Source organism: Gordionus sp. m RMFG-2023, chromosome 1, assembly GCF_954871325.1.
Source record: "Gordionus sp. m RMFG-2023 chromosome 1, tfGorSpeb1-WG-v2, whole genome shotgun sequence".
Classification (NCBI taxonomy): domain Eukaryota; kingdom Metazoa; phylum Nematomorpha; class Gordioida; order Chordodea; family Parachordodidae; genus Gordionus; species Gordionus sp. m RMFG-2023.
The window spans coordinates 84,076,335-84,097,907 of record NC_088775.1 but is presented as its reverse complement, the minus strand read 5'-3'; the positions used below and the strand labels follow the sequence as shown (position 1 = coordinate 84,097,907).

At 26.0% G+C, this 21,573-nt stretch overlaps 2 protein-coding genes across 2 annotated transcripts; one reads left to right on the top strand and one right to left on the bottom strand.

The window, feature by feature from the left end:
• Positions 1–965: 965 nt before the first annotated feature.
• On the bottom strand, positions 966–4,044 carry LOC135931256 (uncharacterized). The gene is made up of 5 exons (XM_065468230.1): positions 3,303–4,044; positions 2,707–2,754; positions 2,579–2,650; positions 2,264–2,500; positions 966–1,889 (listed from the first exon to the last, which is right to left on the bottom strand). Exons 1-5 carry the CDS (start codon positions 3,486–3,488, stop codon positions 1,305–1,307), a joined length of 1,128 nt encoding a protein of 375 aa, XP_065324302.1. The 5' UTR covers positions 3,489–4,044; the 3' UTR covers positions 966–1,304.
• A 15,186-nt stretch (positions 4,045–19,230) lies between these two features.
• Positions 19,231–21,210, top strand: LOC135932081 (uncharacterized). The gene is made up of 4 exons (XM_065469427.1): positions 19,231–19,332; positions 19,404–19,508; positions 20,145–20,264; positions 20,813–21,210. Exons 1-4 carry the CDS (start codon positions 19,318–19,320, stop codon positions 21,062–21,064), a joined length of 492 nt encoding a protein of 163 aa, XP_065325499.1. The 5' UTR covers positions 19,231–19,317; the 3' UTR covers positions 21,065–21,210.
• Positions 21,211–21,573: the final 363 nt, after the last annotated feature.

Sequence of the window (21,573 nt, the reverse complement as noted above, 5' to 3'; positions counted from 1 at the left end):
TCTATAGTTAATTTTATTTCATTAAAAGATTATCCTTCCATTATGCTAAATTTTATTTTATTTATAATTAATAATATTTTTTTAAAAAAAATAAAAATTAGATAATTTACCAAAAATAAAATTTACCTTTATCTTTATTTAATATTTTTTTTAAATACGCATAATTTTTCAAAGCGACGACAACAGAATAAAATAGAATGATGAAAGATAATGATGCGGCGATTTTTGAATCAATATTATTTTTTTTTGAGTTTTTATTTTCGAATAGGAATGAGAAATATCAGGTTAAGGAAAGAACTTATAAGATACAGAATCTTCAACAAATACTTGTATTTTAATAGTAAGATGTTAAATTTAACAGATTGTTATCAAATCAAATACTAAAAAAAAAATTAATTAAATTATTAATTTTTGGGTATAGAAATTGACCATTTATTAAAAAATATTATGTAAAATGTAAATGATAAAAATTGAATGGCTATTTTTTTTTGTTATAAAATAAAACTTATTTTGTATGTCTTTTTTTAACATGATAATGACAAAAATGATAAATACTATACTTTAAAATATAATTTTGTATTGTTTCTTAAAGTTGTTTTTTTCTTTCAGGTATTGAGGTGGGTGAGATGTAAGTAAAATTTAGCAAAAATTATTAATTTTTATAATATGATTTCTCAATAGTTTTTTTATACAATTAATTTTTATTACATTGTCCTTGTTTAGTTAGCGTAACAAAAACCATCATTATTTTTATTTTCTTGCAAGAATGTAATAATATCTTACTTTTGCTTCTTAACTCTCTATTAATTAGTGGAGAAATTCATTTTAACTTTTAAATATTTGTTAAATCTAATACACAAATGCAAAACATAATTTAAGAACCTTATTTTTATTTTGTTTGTTTTTAAGCAACCTCCGAAAAATTTGCTAAAAATTACTTAAATTTAAACCAATTAAAAAAAATATTATTTGTTGTTGTGAATAATTTATTGGTAAATAATATATATTTATAAATAAATAACAAATTATAATTTATCAAAAATAAACGACATCATTTTGTTTCGCGCTAAAACCCCATTCATTAAAAAATGGCGAATAAATTAAAAATGTTTTTATAAGTAAGATCATTTGGGATTTGTCTTGACGTGAAGTGCATGGTGGGGGATTAATTTGTTTGTCGGATGAAGTTTAGGAATTACAGCTCTAATCGCTTTTTCAACTTTCAAATTAAAAAATGACTGATTTTTTTTAGGGATATCATAAACCTAAAATTTTACGCGTGTAATATTGTTTTCTTTCTATTTTTAAACGTAAAAAGGTTTTGTCGATTTAGAAGTTCGTAACCTGCTAACATAATTTTTGAGCGACATCTTGTCAATAAGATTCAGCGTTAAAATATGAGTTAGTTTGACAAATTTGCGGGCGTTCGTAATATGTTCTTTCGTAGATTCGTTCAATCCGTTTTTAAAATTGACTGGAGGTTGAGAAATTATAACATTAACGTTCGGTTCTTTGTGCCTTACCAATACCCAAATATAGAAAGTTACAATGATCAGCGACATCGTTAAAAACACGATAACGAATGTCTCCATTATTATATTTCTTTTTAGGCATTTTATATTGATATCGGTGTTCGGTAATGTGTTCTCGTATCTTCTAGGCGCACTTCTCTTACGTTTAGTAGATATCTCGATCTTTAAGCTGTCATCTATCAATTTTGAGATATAATGGTTGTCATCATTTTCGATCACGTTAGATAATGACGTTTCATCGAATTTATAACGATTGATATCCAAGGCTAATATATCGGTCTCTGTTACCGCTACAACTAAGTACTTGGGATTCGTGTCCTTTGTGTCTCCCTTTTCGCAATACTCATTTAAAGTTGTCTGTTAATCATAAATAGATTTTTTTAAAAATATTTATACTCAGTATAAAAGTAAATAAAATAACAATATGTTAAATTTCGATTAGTGTTGTTAAACGGTTAAATATGAGCCGATTTTTACAAACGGCTAACTTATAATATTTTACCAGAAAAATATTATGCAAGCCTGAAGATTTTGCTTTTAGATAGCACAAAGAGATGGACATCTATTAGCAAAATCTCAAAGCTTAGGGCAATATTTTTCTCGCTAAAGCATTAAGTTAGTTTTAAAATCGGTTAAATCTAGCCGTTTAACAACACTAATGTAGATACCATTTTAAATAATCAAATTAATTTTAAAAAAAATTTTTTTAATTTACTAAGAGAAAAAAAAACCTGTTCTACTTCTTCCCATTTCCGGAAATTTTTCCGAAACACGATGTACACTATGGATTTTGCTGATTCCTCTATAAGATTCCAATGAAGGCACTGCGAATTATTGTGAGAATATTTCTTAGATTCGAATTCAATTTTTAACGCGCCATTTTTATAATTCCGTCCATCGATAAATTTTAACGGATTTAATTTAGTGTGTTTTGATACGAAATCACAAGATGTGTGGCAACCAGAAAACTGTATAAAAAAAAGAAAAAATGTATAAAATATAGATTAATTTTTTTTTTAATTAAAATGGTTATATAATTTTCTTACACAAATAGATGATTCTATGCAAACGTTTTTCCATATTGGTTGAATATATAACATTTCACAAAAATCCCAGCACTATAAATTAACAAAATAAATATAAATATACAAGCGTTAAGTTAATTTTTTTTTACCATCATCATATTGTCATGATGTGAGTCGTTGCCAATGCTAGTAGAAAGCTAAAATATATTTATGTAACAAATATATTATAATATAAATATAAGTAGATGTCGATTTTTTTAAAAAAAGACCCTTTTAAAATTTTTTAGCAAAAATGATATTATCTAAGCTTCGAGATATGGCGAATAGAGGTCCAAACATTTCTGCCATATATTAGCAAAATCTTCAGGCTTACATAAATATTATTTTTTGTCTAAAATCTTAATCTAGCCGTTTTTAAAAAAATCGGACTGTTTATAACAACACTAAATAAAAAAAAGTAATAATTATTATATATTTATATAATAATTATGATATTTTTTATAAAATGCCTTAATTTTCATTATATTTTAAACCTAACTTTTGTTTTAAAATAGGGTTTTCACCAAAAAAAACTATAAGAGGTGCGTTCAAAGTCGAAATGATTCAGGCATTTTTACATTATGCGACATAAATAATAAATTAAATGATATTTTTTTAAAAATAAAATTTTGACTTCCACCCTAAATTGTACCTTAAAAACCTTGTAATATCTTTTGTTATAAATTTTTTACAAAAATTATTTAACCTGATTCAAACAATGAGAGCGACATTTGCCGATTTCAATGCGGTTTACATCCAAGTTGCGTAAAAGAATTTTATCGGTTTTCGGATTTGTGAATTTTTTATCCTTGCAGATAATGGATTTTGTAAGCGATAAGAAAAGAATGATCAATGATATAACGAATATTCCTAAACTGGATCTTGGATTCATAATTTTTTTTTCTTTTATATACAAAATATATAATTTTTTTTCCCTCTTTTCTCCAGAATTTTAACAGAATCAAGGGTATCGCGCTATAGGTTATTTTTAAATAAAAAATTTTAATTAATCGTTGCAAAGAATTAAGAAAAAAATTATTTTATCTATAATATATATACGTTAAAATTTGTTAAATATTGAATTTTATTTTCTTAATACATACATATTTTTTGTGACACAATCGTGCGACATTTCTTTTGTTGTAATTACATAAGGTATAAGGGGTTTGTATTATTTTATTTTATATTTAAATTTCCGGCGGAATAAAAAAAAAATGAATAAACAATTTAAAATATTTTTTAATTGTCCGGGTTTTTTTAATACGTAAATTTTTATTTTATTTATGTTACCTCATATAGATGAAAAGTTAAAAACAAAAAAATTGACCGGATATTCATCACTTATTACTTTCTAATCCCTGAATTATTTCAATCAATTTTCCAGAGAGGAATGAGAGAATTATGATAAAGAATTTCGAATAAGGAATTTGTCTCTTTCTTCTTTTTTTTTCAAAAAAGATTTATATAAATTTTTTGCAAAAAAAAATAAATAAATATTTATTTGTTTAAAATTACAGAAAAATGTGGTCCAACTATATATATTTATCTTGAAAGAGTAAACAAAATATCCTAGTTTTTGCAGTGTGATTATAGTTTATTAATGGCATAATAATTCCTTTTTTTTGCTTTTACAATTAATATTGTATGTAGTAGTAACATATTCGAAATGTATTATCATAAAATGATGATATATATATTTTTTTAAAAAAGCATGTGTTTTTTAATGATAAAAAGATTTTTTTTTGATATATATTTTAATAACTGTAATTTTGTACAAGAAAGACATTAAAATAAAACCATACTTTAAAAGTTTTCAAATACTTAGGTAAAAAGGTCAGAGATTAAGAAGAACAGGTATTTTTTTCAATTGCTAAATGATTTTAATAATGTAAAACGTATTTTCATTTTCATGATTTTCACAGAACCAATATGGAGGTGTAAAGAAAATTGGAACTTAATGATACCCTCCCCATTACTCTTTTAATATTTCGAAATACAAAAATTTGGGAAAATTTTTTATGGGAAAGTCAAAACTCAAATTTCCCTTTGACTTCATCATAAATAAACTACTGAAAGAGTTAGCAGTTTAAGGTACGATGTTAATAATTATATGTACAAGCCAAAATATTTTCTTTTACAGAGATTAAACAAATAATTATAAAAAGCGAGATATTTTTTAAAAAAAATTAATAATATAAAATAAAATAGAGGTTCACAAAATTTGGGACAAGTTGTCTGGTCAGATCCCGCCCAAATTTTTTGCGACATAGCCAGTTATAGTTTTTTAGAAAATTTGCCCGGGCTCATTCCATCTTATGAAAAATTTACGAAATGACCAGCCCGTACCATCCCACTAAAATTTTGCGAAAAGTCCCCAGCGGCCTGTTAAATTTTTTTTTACACCAGTTTTCCGGACCATCACATTTCTAATATCTATATCCAATTTTTTTTCCAATGTCAATTTGGGCTTCTTATATATCTATCCTCTATGGTTATCTATTTCTATAACAACGTTTTTATAAATCAATTGTGCTTGTATCTGTATTGGGCAATTGTAAATGTATCGTATCATAGATAAATTGCCCAATTATTTTGTGAATATAGTATATTATTTATAGATATAATATATAGACAGCTCCTAAAATACAAAGAAATAAGCATAGGGTAATTTATTTTCAAATAGTATTAATCAAAATAAAACATATCAAAATTTTAGTGACCAGGCTGACCTGTTAAAATTACAAAAAATCAGAGATTTACGATGTTTGATATTTTATGTATAAATTGTCTGACCAGAAATTTTTTTGCATGTCTGGCCATTAAATTTGTAGAGCCCGACCCGACAAATTTCCCGCTCCACGGTTCGAACCTTGCGGATTTTTAATATAAAATATGATTTAAGAGAAGAAGAGAACGTTTAACGATGGATGGCGTGCAACTGTAGACTAGAGAGATATTTAGCGCCAAAGGGCCTGGGTAAAAATATTTTGTTATGGTCTCCTTATGTAATCATGTCTTTGCTTGTTCAAAAGTTATTCGTATTATTAGCATAAAAATTATTTAAAAAATATATATAATAAAAGAGATGACGCTAAATATTTTATTAACAAAATTGAAAATTAAATGCGATTTGAATTATCTTTAAATTAAAAAAGATGTAAAATAAGGTAAAATAAACATGTTTTATTTAATAAATGTAAATAGGTACGAGAAAAATTAGCTCCTATTTGATGCCTTATTAAAATAAAATCATAACCGACTAATATTTGGATTAAATAAATATTATATAAAAATATATAAAAAAAATATTATTTTGGTTAAAGAGGATTTACGGTACCTCTTGAATAAGCTAGAAAAAAATGCTTTTGTATTTTTCTTAATTTTTTAAATTACTCACGCAAATTTTCAAATAGATGGAGAAATTTGATGGTCTCCGTAAAGTTATAATTTCTTACTTTGTAGTGGAAGTCAATGCATTGATCCGAAAATAAACGACAAAATTCTAATTTATAAAAATATATAAACTGAAAACAAAAACCGATCCTTATTTTCCAACTTTTTTTCAAAATGATTATTTATAAATTAAAAACGTTAAAATGTTGAAAATTTTAATGCTGAAAAAATTTTAAAATTTTAGGAGATTTTTGGCGGGAAATTTCCAATAAGGGGAGTTTTGCGGGATGGAGATTTCTGCGTTTATAATAAAAATTGTGTGTGTTTTCCATTGTGGGGGAGGACATGGAAACTCGTCTAAATCTGAGTGGAAGGAATAAGGGGTTAATTTTTTTTAACTCAATATATTTCTTAACCTGATTTTTTAGTCTTCGTATTTTTGTTTTATTTTTCAAAAATCTCATAATTAGATAATAGATGGCGTTAAATAATTGTATGTTAAAATGGAAAATAAAGGCTGCGATTTAAATTATTTTTAAATTAAATATGTTTAATTAAAACATTTATCAAACATATTTTAATTAGAAAATATTATTAGGCAAAGAAAAAATAACTTATAAATGATGTACTGCTATAATAAATTCATTATAAACTAAAATTTGAACTAAATAAAGATATTATATAAAATAAATAGATACACCTATTTAAACCATTGCCTATACTTATTTTGGCAATTTCTGTCATCCAACTTGTTACTTTTCTTAATCCTTTTCTTATGATTGGAAGAATATGTTTTTAATGTTAAAATTTTTATTTTAAAAATTGTAAGAATTTTGTGATATAATTGCTCAATTTCATTTGCATCGCAAGTGCAAACACTTTCCTAATAGAACAGGTGATGTAAATAAAGTGGAAGAATTTCCTACAAATGAAGTTTTCAAGAATAAAAAATTTAAATTATATAGAAAGAATCTATAATTGGAAATATAATTGATATAAGTTAATGAATTCATATTTTGACAAAAGTTGTTTCCAAATCCTAGTTTATGGATAAAAGTGATGAACAAAAAGTAATAGTAAAGATAATATTTCGATTTAAGATAAACCAGGTCAAATTTAAAAATTTCCTTGAGACTTTAGGGAAGGAGAAGCTCTTCTTGGATTGACATTATTATAATTATAAATAAACAATTTGACATTATACAACATTTTTTAAATATTCTAAAATCCTTATTATTTCAAAATTCCGATCTAATTTATTCCGATCTAATTTATTCCAATTCAAAATTATTCCGATACATTGATAATAATAAAAATGATAATACAAATAATAATGAATAAATAAAACTACCAACAAGCTAACAGAGAATGGATAAATAACAAATTAGACAACAGCTTTTAACGACAACCGCGCACTTCAAATACAGCGAGGAGAACTCCAAAAAAAACAGGATTGTTAAAATATTAGATATTTAATTTAATAATACAAAATATTATTTAGTTATATTTAAGAATAATTTTTATACCATTTGTGGATATGTATAATATTCAAAAATTTAAGAAGTATTCAAATTTTAGTAATCTCACTTATATTTTGTTAATTAAAGTTTTGTATAGAAGTATCATAATGTAATATAAAAATAAATTTGTTTTTGTAAAAAAAAAATTGCGTTACCTTTTTATTAAATGTTAATTTTATCAAATTTCTGCATATCTTTTTATGGTGGTAGATGAAACTGTAAAGGCTAATAAAATATAATTAAATTCTATTTTAAAATAAAAATTTTAGATATAAAATTGAAACAACTAGATAATTTGAGGAGATGATACTTATATAATGGATAGTAGACACGACAAGATAAAGAAGCTTTGATACTTTCTTAGTCTTAATTCTTTTGGTTGGAATTTCGTAATCTTTACATTGGGTAAGATTCTTGTTAATTATTAATATTCAAACAAAAGCTTGTAAAAATTTTGACTGTCATTAATATATATAATTTATATTATATAATCAACAATATTTCGAGGTTCCGCGGCATGCCACCCCTTTATGGGCTAGAAGAATGCCAAGATTATTATATTATAACCAAAATATACGTTAAAAATATATTATAATGATATACACTAATTATACAAAGTAAAAAATAAAAATAATTTTCAACAAAAATTTATTTTTTTTATTCAAGGCAATAATCATTTTACCTAATATAATAGAATACAATAATTGTAATAATTGGTCTTCCCAGAGCATGTCTATTGTGGTTACTATTGGAGTGTTTGTCATTTTTTCCCCCTGATCGATGATTACAGGCTTCACATGATAACGCTCCCTGGTGTTTGGTTGAGACACGGAGGGTCTCTGTGCATATTGTCTACGAACTCCCGAGCGAAACGTTTGGTTGATACCCGGTTATTAGAATTCATGGACACGTGGGTATCGATTTTATTTTCGTTGGATAAGCGGATGTTGGGTTTCATTTTTTTGGTGGATAGTGGCATTGCTCAATCATGTCCTTAAATTAACAATTGTAACATCCTTTTTTTATAACATCATTTGTCGCTTCTCTATGTATGAAATTTCTGGATCTCGATCCTGGCTGGGAATCATTGTCAACTGATATAATGGGAGCCAAAATTCACAAGATACGACTGGGTTTGCATCGCATTAATTCCACAAATTGTGTTAGACATAAATTAAATTCAATTAATATAAAAAATATATATTAGTTTAATTATTAAGTTGTACGATTGGTGTGTGTTTCTTACAATAAAATTTTAATTATTAATTTATACAATAATAATGTGAGTTGTTACTATTATAACAAAAATATATTTATGGGCGAAAAAATTTTGGTAATCACTGATCATACAATAAATATTATCATACAATTACAAAATAAATAAATTGCATTTTGTTTAATTTTGAATTAATAGTGAAGCACGATTGCGATTTAGCCGCTATATCGCAGCGACCGATCAGCTGGATCGATTGCAGCAATTTTCTTTCATAGTGCAAAGCGATTTTATTAATTCATAAAATCATATTAGTCAAATTATTATTTTTATAAAAAATCATCATGGGGGCAAATTTTTTAATTATATGAGAATGACCAAAGTGTTTATTAATTCTATTTTATCTTTAATTCTATATTGTACAGGAAACTTTTAATCACATTTCTAAAACATGTGTAAAATCATTTTATACACAACACCAACAAATTTTATTAAATATCCTATAACCATTGAAGAAAAACTTATGGCTTCTCTTAGATAATAATAAAGTACTTTATTATTTAAATAAATTTTTTATCTAAGTATTTAGCCCTGACTCTAGGTATCCTACTTTAGCCTATTCCTTCAAAATTCAATCATTCTAAAAAAATATTTAAAAAGCCTAGCTATTTGGCAAACCTTAGATAGTATTCATTATTCATATGCCACCACTTGCTCTCATTGACTTTGTGAGATTAGCAAAGGTGTAATATAGTGTTAGTGTTGTTAAACGACTTAGCCGAATTGGCTTAACTATGATTCAAGTCAAGTTTTTAGTCAAAAATCGGCCTCAAGTTGTTACTTGAGTTTTGAACTTGAGTCGTGAACTCCATAAATAGGTTAATTTAAATTTTATGAAACTCGATAACTTATATAAGTGTTATTTATTGGTTGGTTGTGTATAACACAGATCTGGTGGGTTTGGGTCTAAAAATCGACTAAACTAGCTATGAGCACGAACCACGAGCACAGACCAGTGGTTCAGACCAATATATTTTAAGTTGTTATTTCTTTACCTTATTAAGGTATATAAATATATGGTTATTAGAGGTATCAATCGATAGAATTAGAACTATTGAATAATTAACAAACCAAGCGCCACTTCTCGATGGCTATTACTACGAAGGTCAGGAATATTTTTATCAGCACCAAATATTGATATGATGATGAATGGGTATCAAATAAGTCTAGTTCTACCTTAATGTGGTAAGTTTTACCTGGGAGCGGTAGTAAAATATAAATACAGTTACTCATATATTTGCTCGTGAAAAATTTTTTTTGACCATCGCATTTCTCTTAATGGGCATCTCTAGATCTTAACATTTTATTTTTAACTTTTGTACTATATTAAGAGAAAAATATCTGCTAGATTGCCATATTAGGGTTTAATTCGGGTTCAGGAATTTTAAACTCTATTTACCGAAATTTTGATAACATGAACTTAATCGAAAAAATCAACCCCTAAAATTATTATTCTTTGTTTGGAAATAAAGAGAATTCCTCGTAACATTACACAAAAGCGTTTAAAAAAACCTTATGTATGGAAATTATCTTATTTATTATTGACTAAGCTGTTTCCTGATTTAAATATGGAAGATTATAATCTTCAAGAATAGTTTTAGACATAATCAATTTAAGTTGAGGATTAGTTTAATCAAACTCCTAGAATTTATGGGCCACAAACTATTTTTCTCCTGAAATAGTGTCCTGAATTTGTTTAAGAATTTTAGTAATTTATTTATTTCTTCAAAACAAGGTACAGGAATTCGAATCCTTATTTTTTTCAAAGCTAAGTTTTGGTCGCAAGGAACCGAGGATCAAGTCCCTGAGATGCCTCTACCCGTGGTGCAAACATTTCCAGCTAGACGAGGGCGTAACCCACTTTTGTCAGGCCACGGACCAAGGAGACAAGTAAAGAGATATGTGAGGCCATCTGTACGTGATATTCGGGTGACACAGGCGCCATTATTGCGAAGGAGAGACTACTGCTATCTCGGGGATACAAATAGGAGACGGAAGTGGCAAATCTAGATAAGATGGAATTTGACATTTTCAAGGGGAGTGCCTATCGTAAAATGAGAAATAGTCAATATGATTTTATTATAAATTTTATTCGATAAATAGATATTTATTATGATTATTAATGATATTATTATTATCGATTTTCTTTTTCTGTTAATAGTTAGATACAAAATTTTCATTTTCATTATTATTATAATTTTTTGATTTGATAAAAATTAGAGAAAAGAATTTATCGTAAATTTCTCTCTTAAGAAGGTAATTAATTAAGAAAAATAAAGGAAAATTCAGATAGTTTGAGACATTATATATGTATATTATAAGATTTAATGTTGATATATATATATATAGTTGCAGATGTTTAATTAAAGAGAAAAATAAAAAATGTTTATTTATTTTCAAGAAATGTCAATCAGATTATTATTCTTTTATAATATGCTTTTATTGAAAAAATAATATTTATTCTTCAGTCGAAAAATTTATGGAATTAAGAACATGAATTTCTGTCATGATTATTTATGATTATTGGAATATTATATCGATTTTTATATAGATTTGTAAAGTGTTATATTTTTTGTGATTTAATAAAAGTGATTTTATAAAATATTTCTGTGTATGATTAACATATTAAGATTTAATATATTGGAAAAGCGTAGGTTAAGAGTAAGAAATAAAAACATTAGTTAAATGTTAGAAATAAAATAATTATAACTGAAAAATAATTTTAACTTTTAAAATATTAATAAATATATATCCAAAAGAGGGCGCTAAATAAAATATTATATAATAAAGCCCGATATTTATCACTTTTTGCATATTTGAGCGTAGATACATTCGGAAAACTTAAAATAAAAATTATAGGTGTCTCTGAATTTCTAATTTATAAATAAGTTAAGAATCGAAAAATAATCGTAAATTTATAAGGCGCTTTCTGGCGTTATTAATCGAAATCTCTTCATTTTTGCTTTCAAAGCTTATATTTACGTTGTAAAACATTATCCCAAAAATATTTTTAAAATATTGTGATTTGACAAATTGCCGTCTCAAACCCAGCTGATGAGACACTGCATTGCTGGTGATATCTTTTGAAAAATGTTCATTTTTATTTTATGTCACTATATTTACGTGTAAAACATTATTCCAAAAAAATATTTTAAAAATACTGTGATTTGATCGATAACCGACCCCAGCGTCTACATGACAGTATTTTAACTGGATGCAAACCCCACTCAAAAACGTATGACTACCCCCCTAAAAAATCTAGATTTGGTCGATGATCAGTAATATTATTGTATAATAATACGTCTATAATAATAGTATTAATTTTTACAGTAATATTCTTTGTCCTATTTCATCTCAAAATTTAGAATCCCCCCCACCAAAAAAAATTATCCTCCTCCATTAGAGTCGCCTACCCCTTACCCCCTCAAGAAAAATTGGATGTAAACTGTTCCTATCCTCCCCCGCTCAATGACTACTTATTGCTTTGCTGGTGTTGTCCATATTGAAAAATCTTCATTTTTTGTTTTCTATGCGTATATTTATTTGTTAAATATTATTCCAAATTGTCCATTAAAAAATATTTATTGTTGTTTTCTATACACATATTTATGTTAAGTATTATTCTAAAGAATATTTTTAAAATATTGTGATATGGGTGAATGCCAACTCCTAACTGACAGCTTACTAAATATTTAATTGACCAATGCTAGCAATATTGAAAAAGGTTCATTTTTGTTTTATGAGACTATAATTTAAAACATTATCCCAAAAAAATATTTCAAAAATATGGTAGTTTGACCGACAATCGACTTATACACTACCCTGTGACTAGCTGGGATTATCAATGGAAAAATGTCCATTTTTGTTTTCTATGCATATATTTACGTGTTAAGCATTATTTTAAAAAATATTTTTAAAATATTGTGATTTGACCGATAACTGACTCATAACCAACTCTATCTTTATCCATTGAAAAATATTTATTGTTGTTTTCTATACATATATTTATGTTAAGTATTATTCTAAAGAATTTTTTTAAATTTTGTGATATGGGTGAATGCCAACTCCTAACTGACAGCTTACTAAATATTTAATTGACCAATGCTAGCAATATTGAAAAAGGTTCCTTTTTGTTTTATGAGACTATAATTTAAAACATTATCCCAAAAAAATATTTCAAAAATATGGTATTTTGACCGACAATTGACTTATACACTACCCTGTGACTAGCTGGGATTATCAATGGAAAAATGCCATTTTTGTTTTCTATGCATATATTTAAGTTTAAGCATTATTTAAAAAAATATTTTTAAAATATTGTGATAAGACCGATTGCCGATTCAAAACAGACTTCTTAATATTTAATTGACCAACATTGCTAGTAATATCCGAAAAATGTTCATTTTTGTTTTATGAGGCTAAAATTCAAAACATTATTCCAAAAAATATTTTAAAAAGATTGTGATATAACCGATAACCGATTCATAACCATATTTTAATAAATCATTTTTTTTTCTATAAAGTTTTATTTTTAATATTATATTTGGTTGCTGATTCTTTTTTTTTATTAATGTTATTTTTTTATGCATTTTTTAAAAAAAAATATTAATATTGGATTGGTTCTTTTTCTGATTGGTTAATATTTTTTATTAAGATTACCATTGGCTATCTTTTATTTATTTATCTATCATATGATATTTTGAATTTTATTTATTTTATGATATTTTTTTGATTAATGATTTATTATCGAAACAATTGGTTGTTAATTTTTGCACATTATTTTTAAAGGAATTTTTTAAATTAAAATTTTTTTTAAAATGAAATATTTAAATTTTAATAATTTTTTTAATAGTGAGAATAAATGTTTAAAATATTTATTTGAAATTAATATTTTTTGTGAACCTGGTTAATAGAAGTATAAATACCCAGTCAATAGAGCGTCTTTAACTCGACCTCAAAATATGTTAAATCTGGGAGGTCTCAGTTTATGGAAGATTACATAGCAGCATAAATTAGAGAAAAAATATAAATCTATTGAATATCTTAAAAAATGTTTTCGAAGATATTTATTTCAAACATTCTCTATTATAAATATATAGAATACTAGCTAATAACCCGTCAAGATTGGCGGGGTTGAGGGGTAATTAGTTAGTTTTTCTCCCTACTTTTATGATAGTTGTTACCTGTTATTTGAAAATAATATCTTTTTATTCTTTATAACCCCCTCCCCCCTTCAGGACAGGTCCCCAGGCCTGCAAAAAATTTTAGGTCAATGTCTGATCCATAGTTGGTAATAGAATTCCCAAGCGTTCAAGCTGATAATAATTTTGAAAAATTTTCCCTAAGCCCAGTTCAATATAATTCATAAAAATATTTTTCAAGCCCAGCCCAGCCCCATCCATAATAATTTTAAAAAATTTTTCTCAAACCTCCAACGCGTAATAATATTGAATTTTTTTTCTCAAGCCTGGAGATAGTAAATCTCTAAAAACCATATTCATTTTTTATTCTTTTTAATCCCCCTCAATCCTACTTCAGACCAAGACCAACTCATTAGGATTAATAGTGAATAATATTTTTGTAAAAATATATTTAAATTAGCTTTTACCTGAGACCCACATAAATATTATGCCTAATATCTAATATAAAAAAATTCCCAACAGTTTAATGCTAATAATCATGTTGAGAAAATTTTCTCAAGCCCGCCCAAGACCATAATAGTATTTAAGAACTGAAATAAAATATGTAAAAGACATAACTCATTTAAAAATACAATCAGAATAAGAAAGTTCATGAGCCTTGGTTTTTTGATCAGGCCTAGCTATGTCTGCAAAAAAAAATTTGGCCAATGTCTAGCCCATATTTAAAATTCAAAAATCTTCAAGCATCTCTATTTTAATTATCCAATATGATTTCCATCACAAATTTAAATTTTGATATTTCTAATACTCTTATGTATTGCAACAATTTTACCTCTTTTTCTCCTAAATTTTAATATTTTTATAAAATTTATTAATAAAATATATTTAGTACCATACACACTAACTAAATAATTACCCTTCAACACCGTCAGCTAGTTATGGTAATAAACGGCAAAATTTTAAAAATATCAGCTATTAATTAATATTTTAAATTTAATTATATTCAAGTTGGTGCATGCGCAAAACATACGCCTTTGAAACGGGAGGTTTGTGGTTCGACTCTCGTAGATAGCAAAAAATTAACAATAAATTATATAGTCTCCTTAAATTTTAAATACATTAGGGAGATATGAAAACGATCGTGTTTTGATTATGGAGATTATATATGTTAGATATATTTTGTTCTACGTTTTTATATTTTAAAATTGAAAAATAAAGAATCAAGTAATTGAATGCTCAGATAATATGTAATTCAAAAAAATAACTTATATGTAATGTTATAATAAGTGACCATTGAAAAAGAATAATCCGTTAAAAAAATTTATAATTCATAAAAGTATGGAATCAATGTAAAAAAAACAACTGGAAAAAGTATCTAAATTACACATCTGCACGGCATCTGTATTATCCACAAAGACTTTTTCAACTAAATTTGTCCTGCCCTTTATTTAAATTTTATTCTGTTCATCTCGTTTTTATTTAGCTTTTTACAATTAATGGCTAAATAATTTTACATAATAAAAATCAGAGATCTGCAGAGGTACCATTTACACCGCCCGGCCCGGCCCGGTTTTAAATTTTTTAGGCCCGGCCCGGCCCGGATTTAAAAATTTCAGGCCCGGCTCGGAATTTTTTAAAATTATATTCGACCTGGTATATACAAAAATTCACCTATGAGGTATTTTACCATATTTTTCAGCGAGTATTATCGCTTATTATTTAAAAAATACATGTAAAAAGCTAATATTTTGAGAATATTATATTGAATTTATAAAAATTATAAAACTGTTATTTATAAAAATGGATATTTTGAGCATATACTATATTTTATATTGCATTTATAAAAATAAAACTAATATTCATAAAAATGGTAATAATATTTTGAGCATATATACTATATTTTATATTGCATTTAAAAAAAATAAAACTAATATTTAATTTATAAAAATGAAAAATATTTTGAGAATATAATATATTATATTTAATTTATTATTTAATTTATAAAATAAAAATAAATCGCTATTTAAAAAAATGCATGTATAAAAAATTTAAATAGTATTTTGAAAATATAATCTAATTGCACAATATTAATATAATTTATTTTATAATATAAATTTTTAACAAAAGAAGATAATTGTATTATATAATATTGTAAAAAAAAATTATTAAAATTGTTGGATTAAAAACTTTCATTACGGTAAATATAATAAATGCAATAAATATTTGACAGTTTGCAAAGTAAAAAACCAGCATGATTGACGAAACCCTATACTCAAGAAAGATATTAAAAATTCACAAAATATTATGAAGAAAGAGAAGCATATCTACCTTTTCAGGTTGAAGATTGCTTCTTCTTTCTTCAAGAATTCTCCCAGTAGTGGAAAAATTCCGCTCACAGCTTGCACTTGAAGCAGGAATTGCCAATACCCGTTTTGCCAATTTTGCTAAAATTGGAAATTCGCTTTGATGAGCCGCCCACCACTCTAACAAATTATCCACCTTAAATGTTTCATCTATTTTTTTATTTATGTAATTATAATATTCATCATCGGGTATTGACATATTACCAGAATTACTATTGCCCCATTTGTCATAAAACGATTCAGTTTGTTTAACAACAGTCGTAATTTACCTGGTCTATGGTATTTCATTTACTTCCTGAGCCTCTTGTAATTTAATATAATCTTTTATATAGTTTTCCGTCATCTTGCGATCTGTCCCTGACAACATACGTAATTGCTTGAATTTGGGACAGAGAAAAAGAGAAATAAAATGATACCAAATTTTTCAATTAAAAAATGCTTTATATTAAGTAAAATCAATTTTATTTCTCCTTTTTCGCTTTGAAAGGTATTACAAACTTCAAGAAGTGATATTCCTTTATTTGATTGTTTTGGTAAAATATATTCTAAAAATTTAGATATGAATTATAAAAAAATATATTAATAATACTTGAATATTGGGGCTTATAGTAATTATTCAAAAGAGAGGTTAAGAGTTAATTATCGGTCAAATTACAAAAATATTTTTTGGGATAAGGTTTTACACTTGAAACAAAAATGAACATTTATCAATGGATATTATTAGCAATGTAATCAAATATTTAGTGAGAGATCGGCTTGATGCGGCAATCAAAGGGAATGCATCAACAAGAAGTCCATTTAGGCAACCTTTTATTTAATCTTGGTATTCATTCCTATAAAGATAAAAATTTAATGTTCATATGAGTATAATGGTATATCTAGACAAAGTATTTTATGCGGCGATTTTTTTTAATCATCTAGTAATGGCCTATCATTAACTTTAAATAAATCCGAAATTTGCTTCCTTAGACTTCAATCGTTTACGACATTACCTCTTAAGGTTATTGAATATAGTAGTTCATCAGCGACTACATAAACGGTGGAAGTAGGAGCGACGTTCTTCCAAATATTTTAAACTGGGGTAAGGGGCAGCCATTATGGGAGTAGGATGAATTTATTGGGGGGAATCCCTATTACATAAGGCAATTTATTATGTGACAATTAGCAATATATTTTTTAAAAATTTACTATCATTTTATATTATAATTTTTTACCTTTCGTAAATATACTACAAATTTTTTTTGTTTATAAATTAAATTTATATTTTAATTTTTTCTAATAAAATAAATAGAATATTACAATATATTACTTACATTTCCACTTTATTAATTGAGAGACGCCTACATCTCTTCAATCATTCGTTTTGGCGACTTATGTATCCGCCCTCGTCTTGGCGTCTCATCCCATATGATAATTTTATTAATTTCTGAAAATGTTTAAGGTCATTATAATTATAAACTCAGTAACGAAACTTTTTATAGGGGTAAGTATGGTTATGGAGAAATTTTTTGTCAAGACGCTGATAGTCCATAATGCTCTGGTAACCAATCGGCGAATCAAATTTTCTCCAAATTTTTCAATAACATATTAGGAGAGACCTTATACGAATCTAGGTAGTATACCAATCAAAATATGAAAAAGAAGGGAAGCCACATCATCTTGAAAATATTATGGAGAATTTATTACGATACGTAAAAGATTCCAACGCTTGGTTCAGTTTCAAAATAGTTAAAAACCTCTAGTTAGATCCACAAAGAATTATCTCATTAAATTGACTTTAAAAAACATGTGATCTATATTAGTGCGCAAAAGCAATAGCCCTGATAAACGATACATTTTTATTTTTAATTAGATTTGAAAAGGAAAAGGAGGAGAAGTTTTTTTAGCGAGCATCTTACCATATACCCCTTATTAGCTTATTATGGGAGTACCTCACTCATTTTCTTGCGCGGATTATTGTATTACCTCTGAAAGCGGTTATGCAAGCTAGCCACGAGTCATTAATTTTTTTTAGTCGATGCTGAAGTCCTCTTCCAAAAAAAAACAAAAAATTATGTGAACAATGAATTTAAAGTTATATTTAATTATAACGATTTATAAATATAAAACGAACTATATGGTGATGATATTTTTGTGAGCAAATAATATATATTTTTAAAAGAACACTTAAATACGAGCTCACAGGTTGAAAAAACTGATATGCTTATTTTAAATATACCTTTTCGTCCTATCTCGGTATTTACAATTACATTAGGGAACCAATATAACTAATGAAAATATAAGGACAATTACTTAGAGGTGTGTACAGGATGCACTACCACTTACCAGGCTACTCTCACAGCAGCCACTCTCCCCCCTCCGCTAATTAAAATATTCTGGGTTAGATATATATAAGTAATTATAAAATTATCCAGAGGTCAATTTATCCCATAAGCCAGGGCCGGATTTTTCAAATTTTATTTTGCCCCAGCTCGGAGTATGCAGGCGTTATTTACATGATTTAATTTTAATTATTTTATTTAAAAAAAAAAATTTTCGAGCATTTTTATTTCGTTATTATGATTCAAACCAGCTGATTTTCATTTGTATATGAAATAAAAATCTTTGACTCAAAATTCTTATTTATATGAATGGCTGATTAATAAATATCTCTAGTAGAAAAGTTAAAAAGGTGAGATTGTTTTTCTGTCCAATCAGTTAGCCAAAAGTTTTGTTCCAGATATTTGTTAAAGTGTTTATTTATGGATGGCTGCTATATGCTCTCGTAAAACGTGGGATCTAAAAGCATTTTTGCATTCCTGTTTCTGTCCAATCAGTTTGCTAAGAATTTCATTCCAGATATTTTTTTAGAATTAAATTAATTAATAATCATTTTATTTTATAAATAACAAAATAAATGAAAAATATCTTTTTTTCATTAAAATATTTTAATGTGTTACGTCATTTTTTAATCATCATAAAACGGTATCTTATTTGAGAATTCAATTTAAAATTTAAAAAAATATCGTCTGGTTTTATTTTCTCGAAGAAAATGTCCAAAGCTAAAGTAAATATTGATGTTTATTTTACATTTTTTTTATAATAAGGTATATTTGTTATAATGAAACTTTATATAAGGAAATATTAGAAGAATGTTTACCCATAATATCGAAATCGATAAAAAATATAGTGCTTTTTAGCCCAAATAGCGAATTTCGCAAAAGCTGCTACGAGCTTTTAAAGGTAATTAATAATTTTATACGATTTAAACAAAAAAATTATATTTATATTAATTTTTTTAAAAGTATAGACAGATGTTATAACTGCTGATTTCCTGTAATTTGTAAGGGGGGTGTTTAACCTTTCATTTACATTATTATATAAATTATATTTTCTTAATATTGTATTAAAAATTTTTAACAATCGAACAACAAAAGTGTCAATATAAGATAACCAAAAATAACCAACAGTATATCATCTATAATTTAAGAAATTATCTAATTTTATATAATTTGATTATGAGCTAAAAAACGAGAATTCATATTAACCCCTCCTCATAATTTGGCTTCGATTCTGTATCTGTATAAAAAAGCATATGTCTGTCAAGTCTCTGTTTAAAATTCTAAGGCCTATCACATTTAATTCTTCAGACCAATAGTCCTTCTCCTTAATATTTAATTTCGTTAATATTACATAATATCGATGTATGGAATCGCCCCAAATCACGTGATATAACCTAAAATTTAATGCCAGAAATATTTAATATCAATTATTTAACTAAAAATATGGTGGTTTTATTAGAAAAGTGGAAACGCATACTAAGATTGTATATATGTAATGTATAATTTTAAAAAAAATTGTTTATTTAACATTTTAAAGGTAGATAACATAACTTGGTTTGAATCAAATATCAAAGAAATTTTGCAAAAGACTACCGAAAGTTTGTATAGAGTTCAACTAGAATTTCCCAATAACAATCTAATATCTTTAAGTAACGCGGTATTTTTTTTGAAAATAATATTTGCTTGATTTTTTGATTAATTAAAAAGTTTTAATCTGAGAAGAAGCAAAAATAAAAATTATAAGCATATATATTAATTAAAATTAACCGAACTCAGTTAATTTTAGAGTGCTGCAAATGGCAAAAAATTTCAGGCCCGGCCCGGATAGCTTTCCGAGTTTTTAAAATTTTTTTTTGTCAATTAGATCTGACCATGTTTAAGGATATATATATGTACAAAAATTCGATTTTAAAACAAATAAAAAAAATAATAAAATATAGTTATAAAATACATTTTATTTAATAGCTGACAATTTTGTGTCAGATTCCGTTACTTTTTTTCGAGGCCACCCAAATAAAAAAAAATTGCGGCAGGGCGGGCATTGCAGAACTTTAATTTAAATACAGTTCCTTATATTTCTTATTTATAGAGGGACAATATTAAGATATATATATAGTTTAATAAAATTTAATTCTTGGCCTCAGGCTAAGAAATCCAAAAATTATTTACTTATATATAAATAAATATTTGTTTTGTTGTGTGCAGAGCCAAAGAGAAGATGATTTCAATTATTTGTCAAAATTTGCTAAAGAAGATAAGATAAGACTTTCTTCGAAAAATATAAATATCGAGGTCGAAACCAACGATGTCGCTTGTGATATTAGTGACGCACAACGAGAAAATATACATGAAAATCACGCAACGATGAATCATACTCATGATTCAGAGATCCAAGATTGGGAAAGAGCAATTATAATGAATTCGTTAAATTCTAATTGTTCATATTCTAATATATAATTTATTTTTATATTTTTTCCATTCCACAAGTTTCTCGTTCGTATTTGCAATTGTAAACAAAATTTTAGTTTTTTTTTTGATTTTCATATTTTAAAAAATCTTAAATTTCTGGCAAAGAATTTTCTTATTATTTTGCGAGAGAAAAAAAAATAAAAATTCAAGTTAAAAAGAATACCAATAAATTTAAATTTAATATCTGATATAGTAATCGCAGTAAATTAGAGCTACAGATTTATTAAATTCTTTGGCCGGGCAAAAAAAACATTAAGGGATTGGTAGGAATAGTGTTGTTTTAAAAATGGCCCGATTAAGATTTTAGCCGAAATAATATTATATAAGCCCCGAGATTTGGCAAATAGAGGTCCAAAAGCTTTCTGCCATCTAGAGCAAAATCTCCAGGATTGCAAAATATTATTTTGTCTAAAATTTATAAAAATCAACCCAAAAATCGGGCCGTTTATCAACACTAGGTAGGAAAATAAACTTTATATTAAAATTTTATGATTTAT

Bases quoted from the DNA above. Each gene is read 5' to 3' on its own strand.
- LOC135932081 (XM_065469427.1), top strand. The intron at 19,509-20,144 runs GTAATTAATAAT...AACATTTTAAAG, and splicing joins GCTGCTACGAGCTTTTAAAG to GTAGATAACATAACTTGGTT. The intron at 20,265-20,812 runs GTATTTTTTTTG...TGTTGTGTGCAG, and splicing joins TAATATCTTTAAGTAACGCG to AGCCAAAGAGAAGATGATTT.
- LOC135931256 (XM_065468230.1), bottom strand. From the start codon at position 3,488: ATGAATCCAAGATCCAGTTTAGGAATATTCGTTATATCATTGATCATT. The intron at 2,755-3,302 runs GTTAAATAATTT...AATATATTTTAG, and splicing joins GCTCTCATTGTTTGAATCAG to CTTTCTACTAGCATTGGCAA. The intron at 1,890-2,263 runs GTTTTTTTTTCT...TATGATTAACAG, and splicing joins AATGGGAAGAAGTAGAACAG to ACAACTTTAAATGAGTATTG.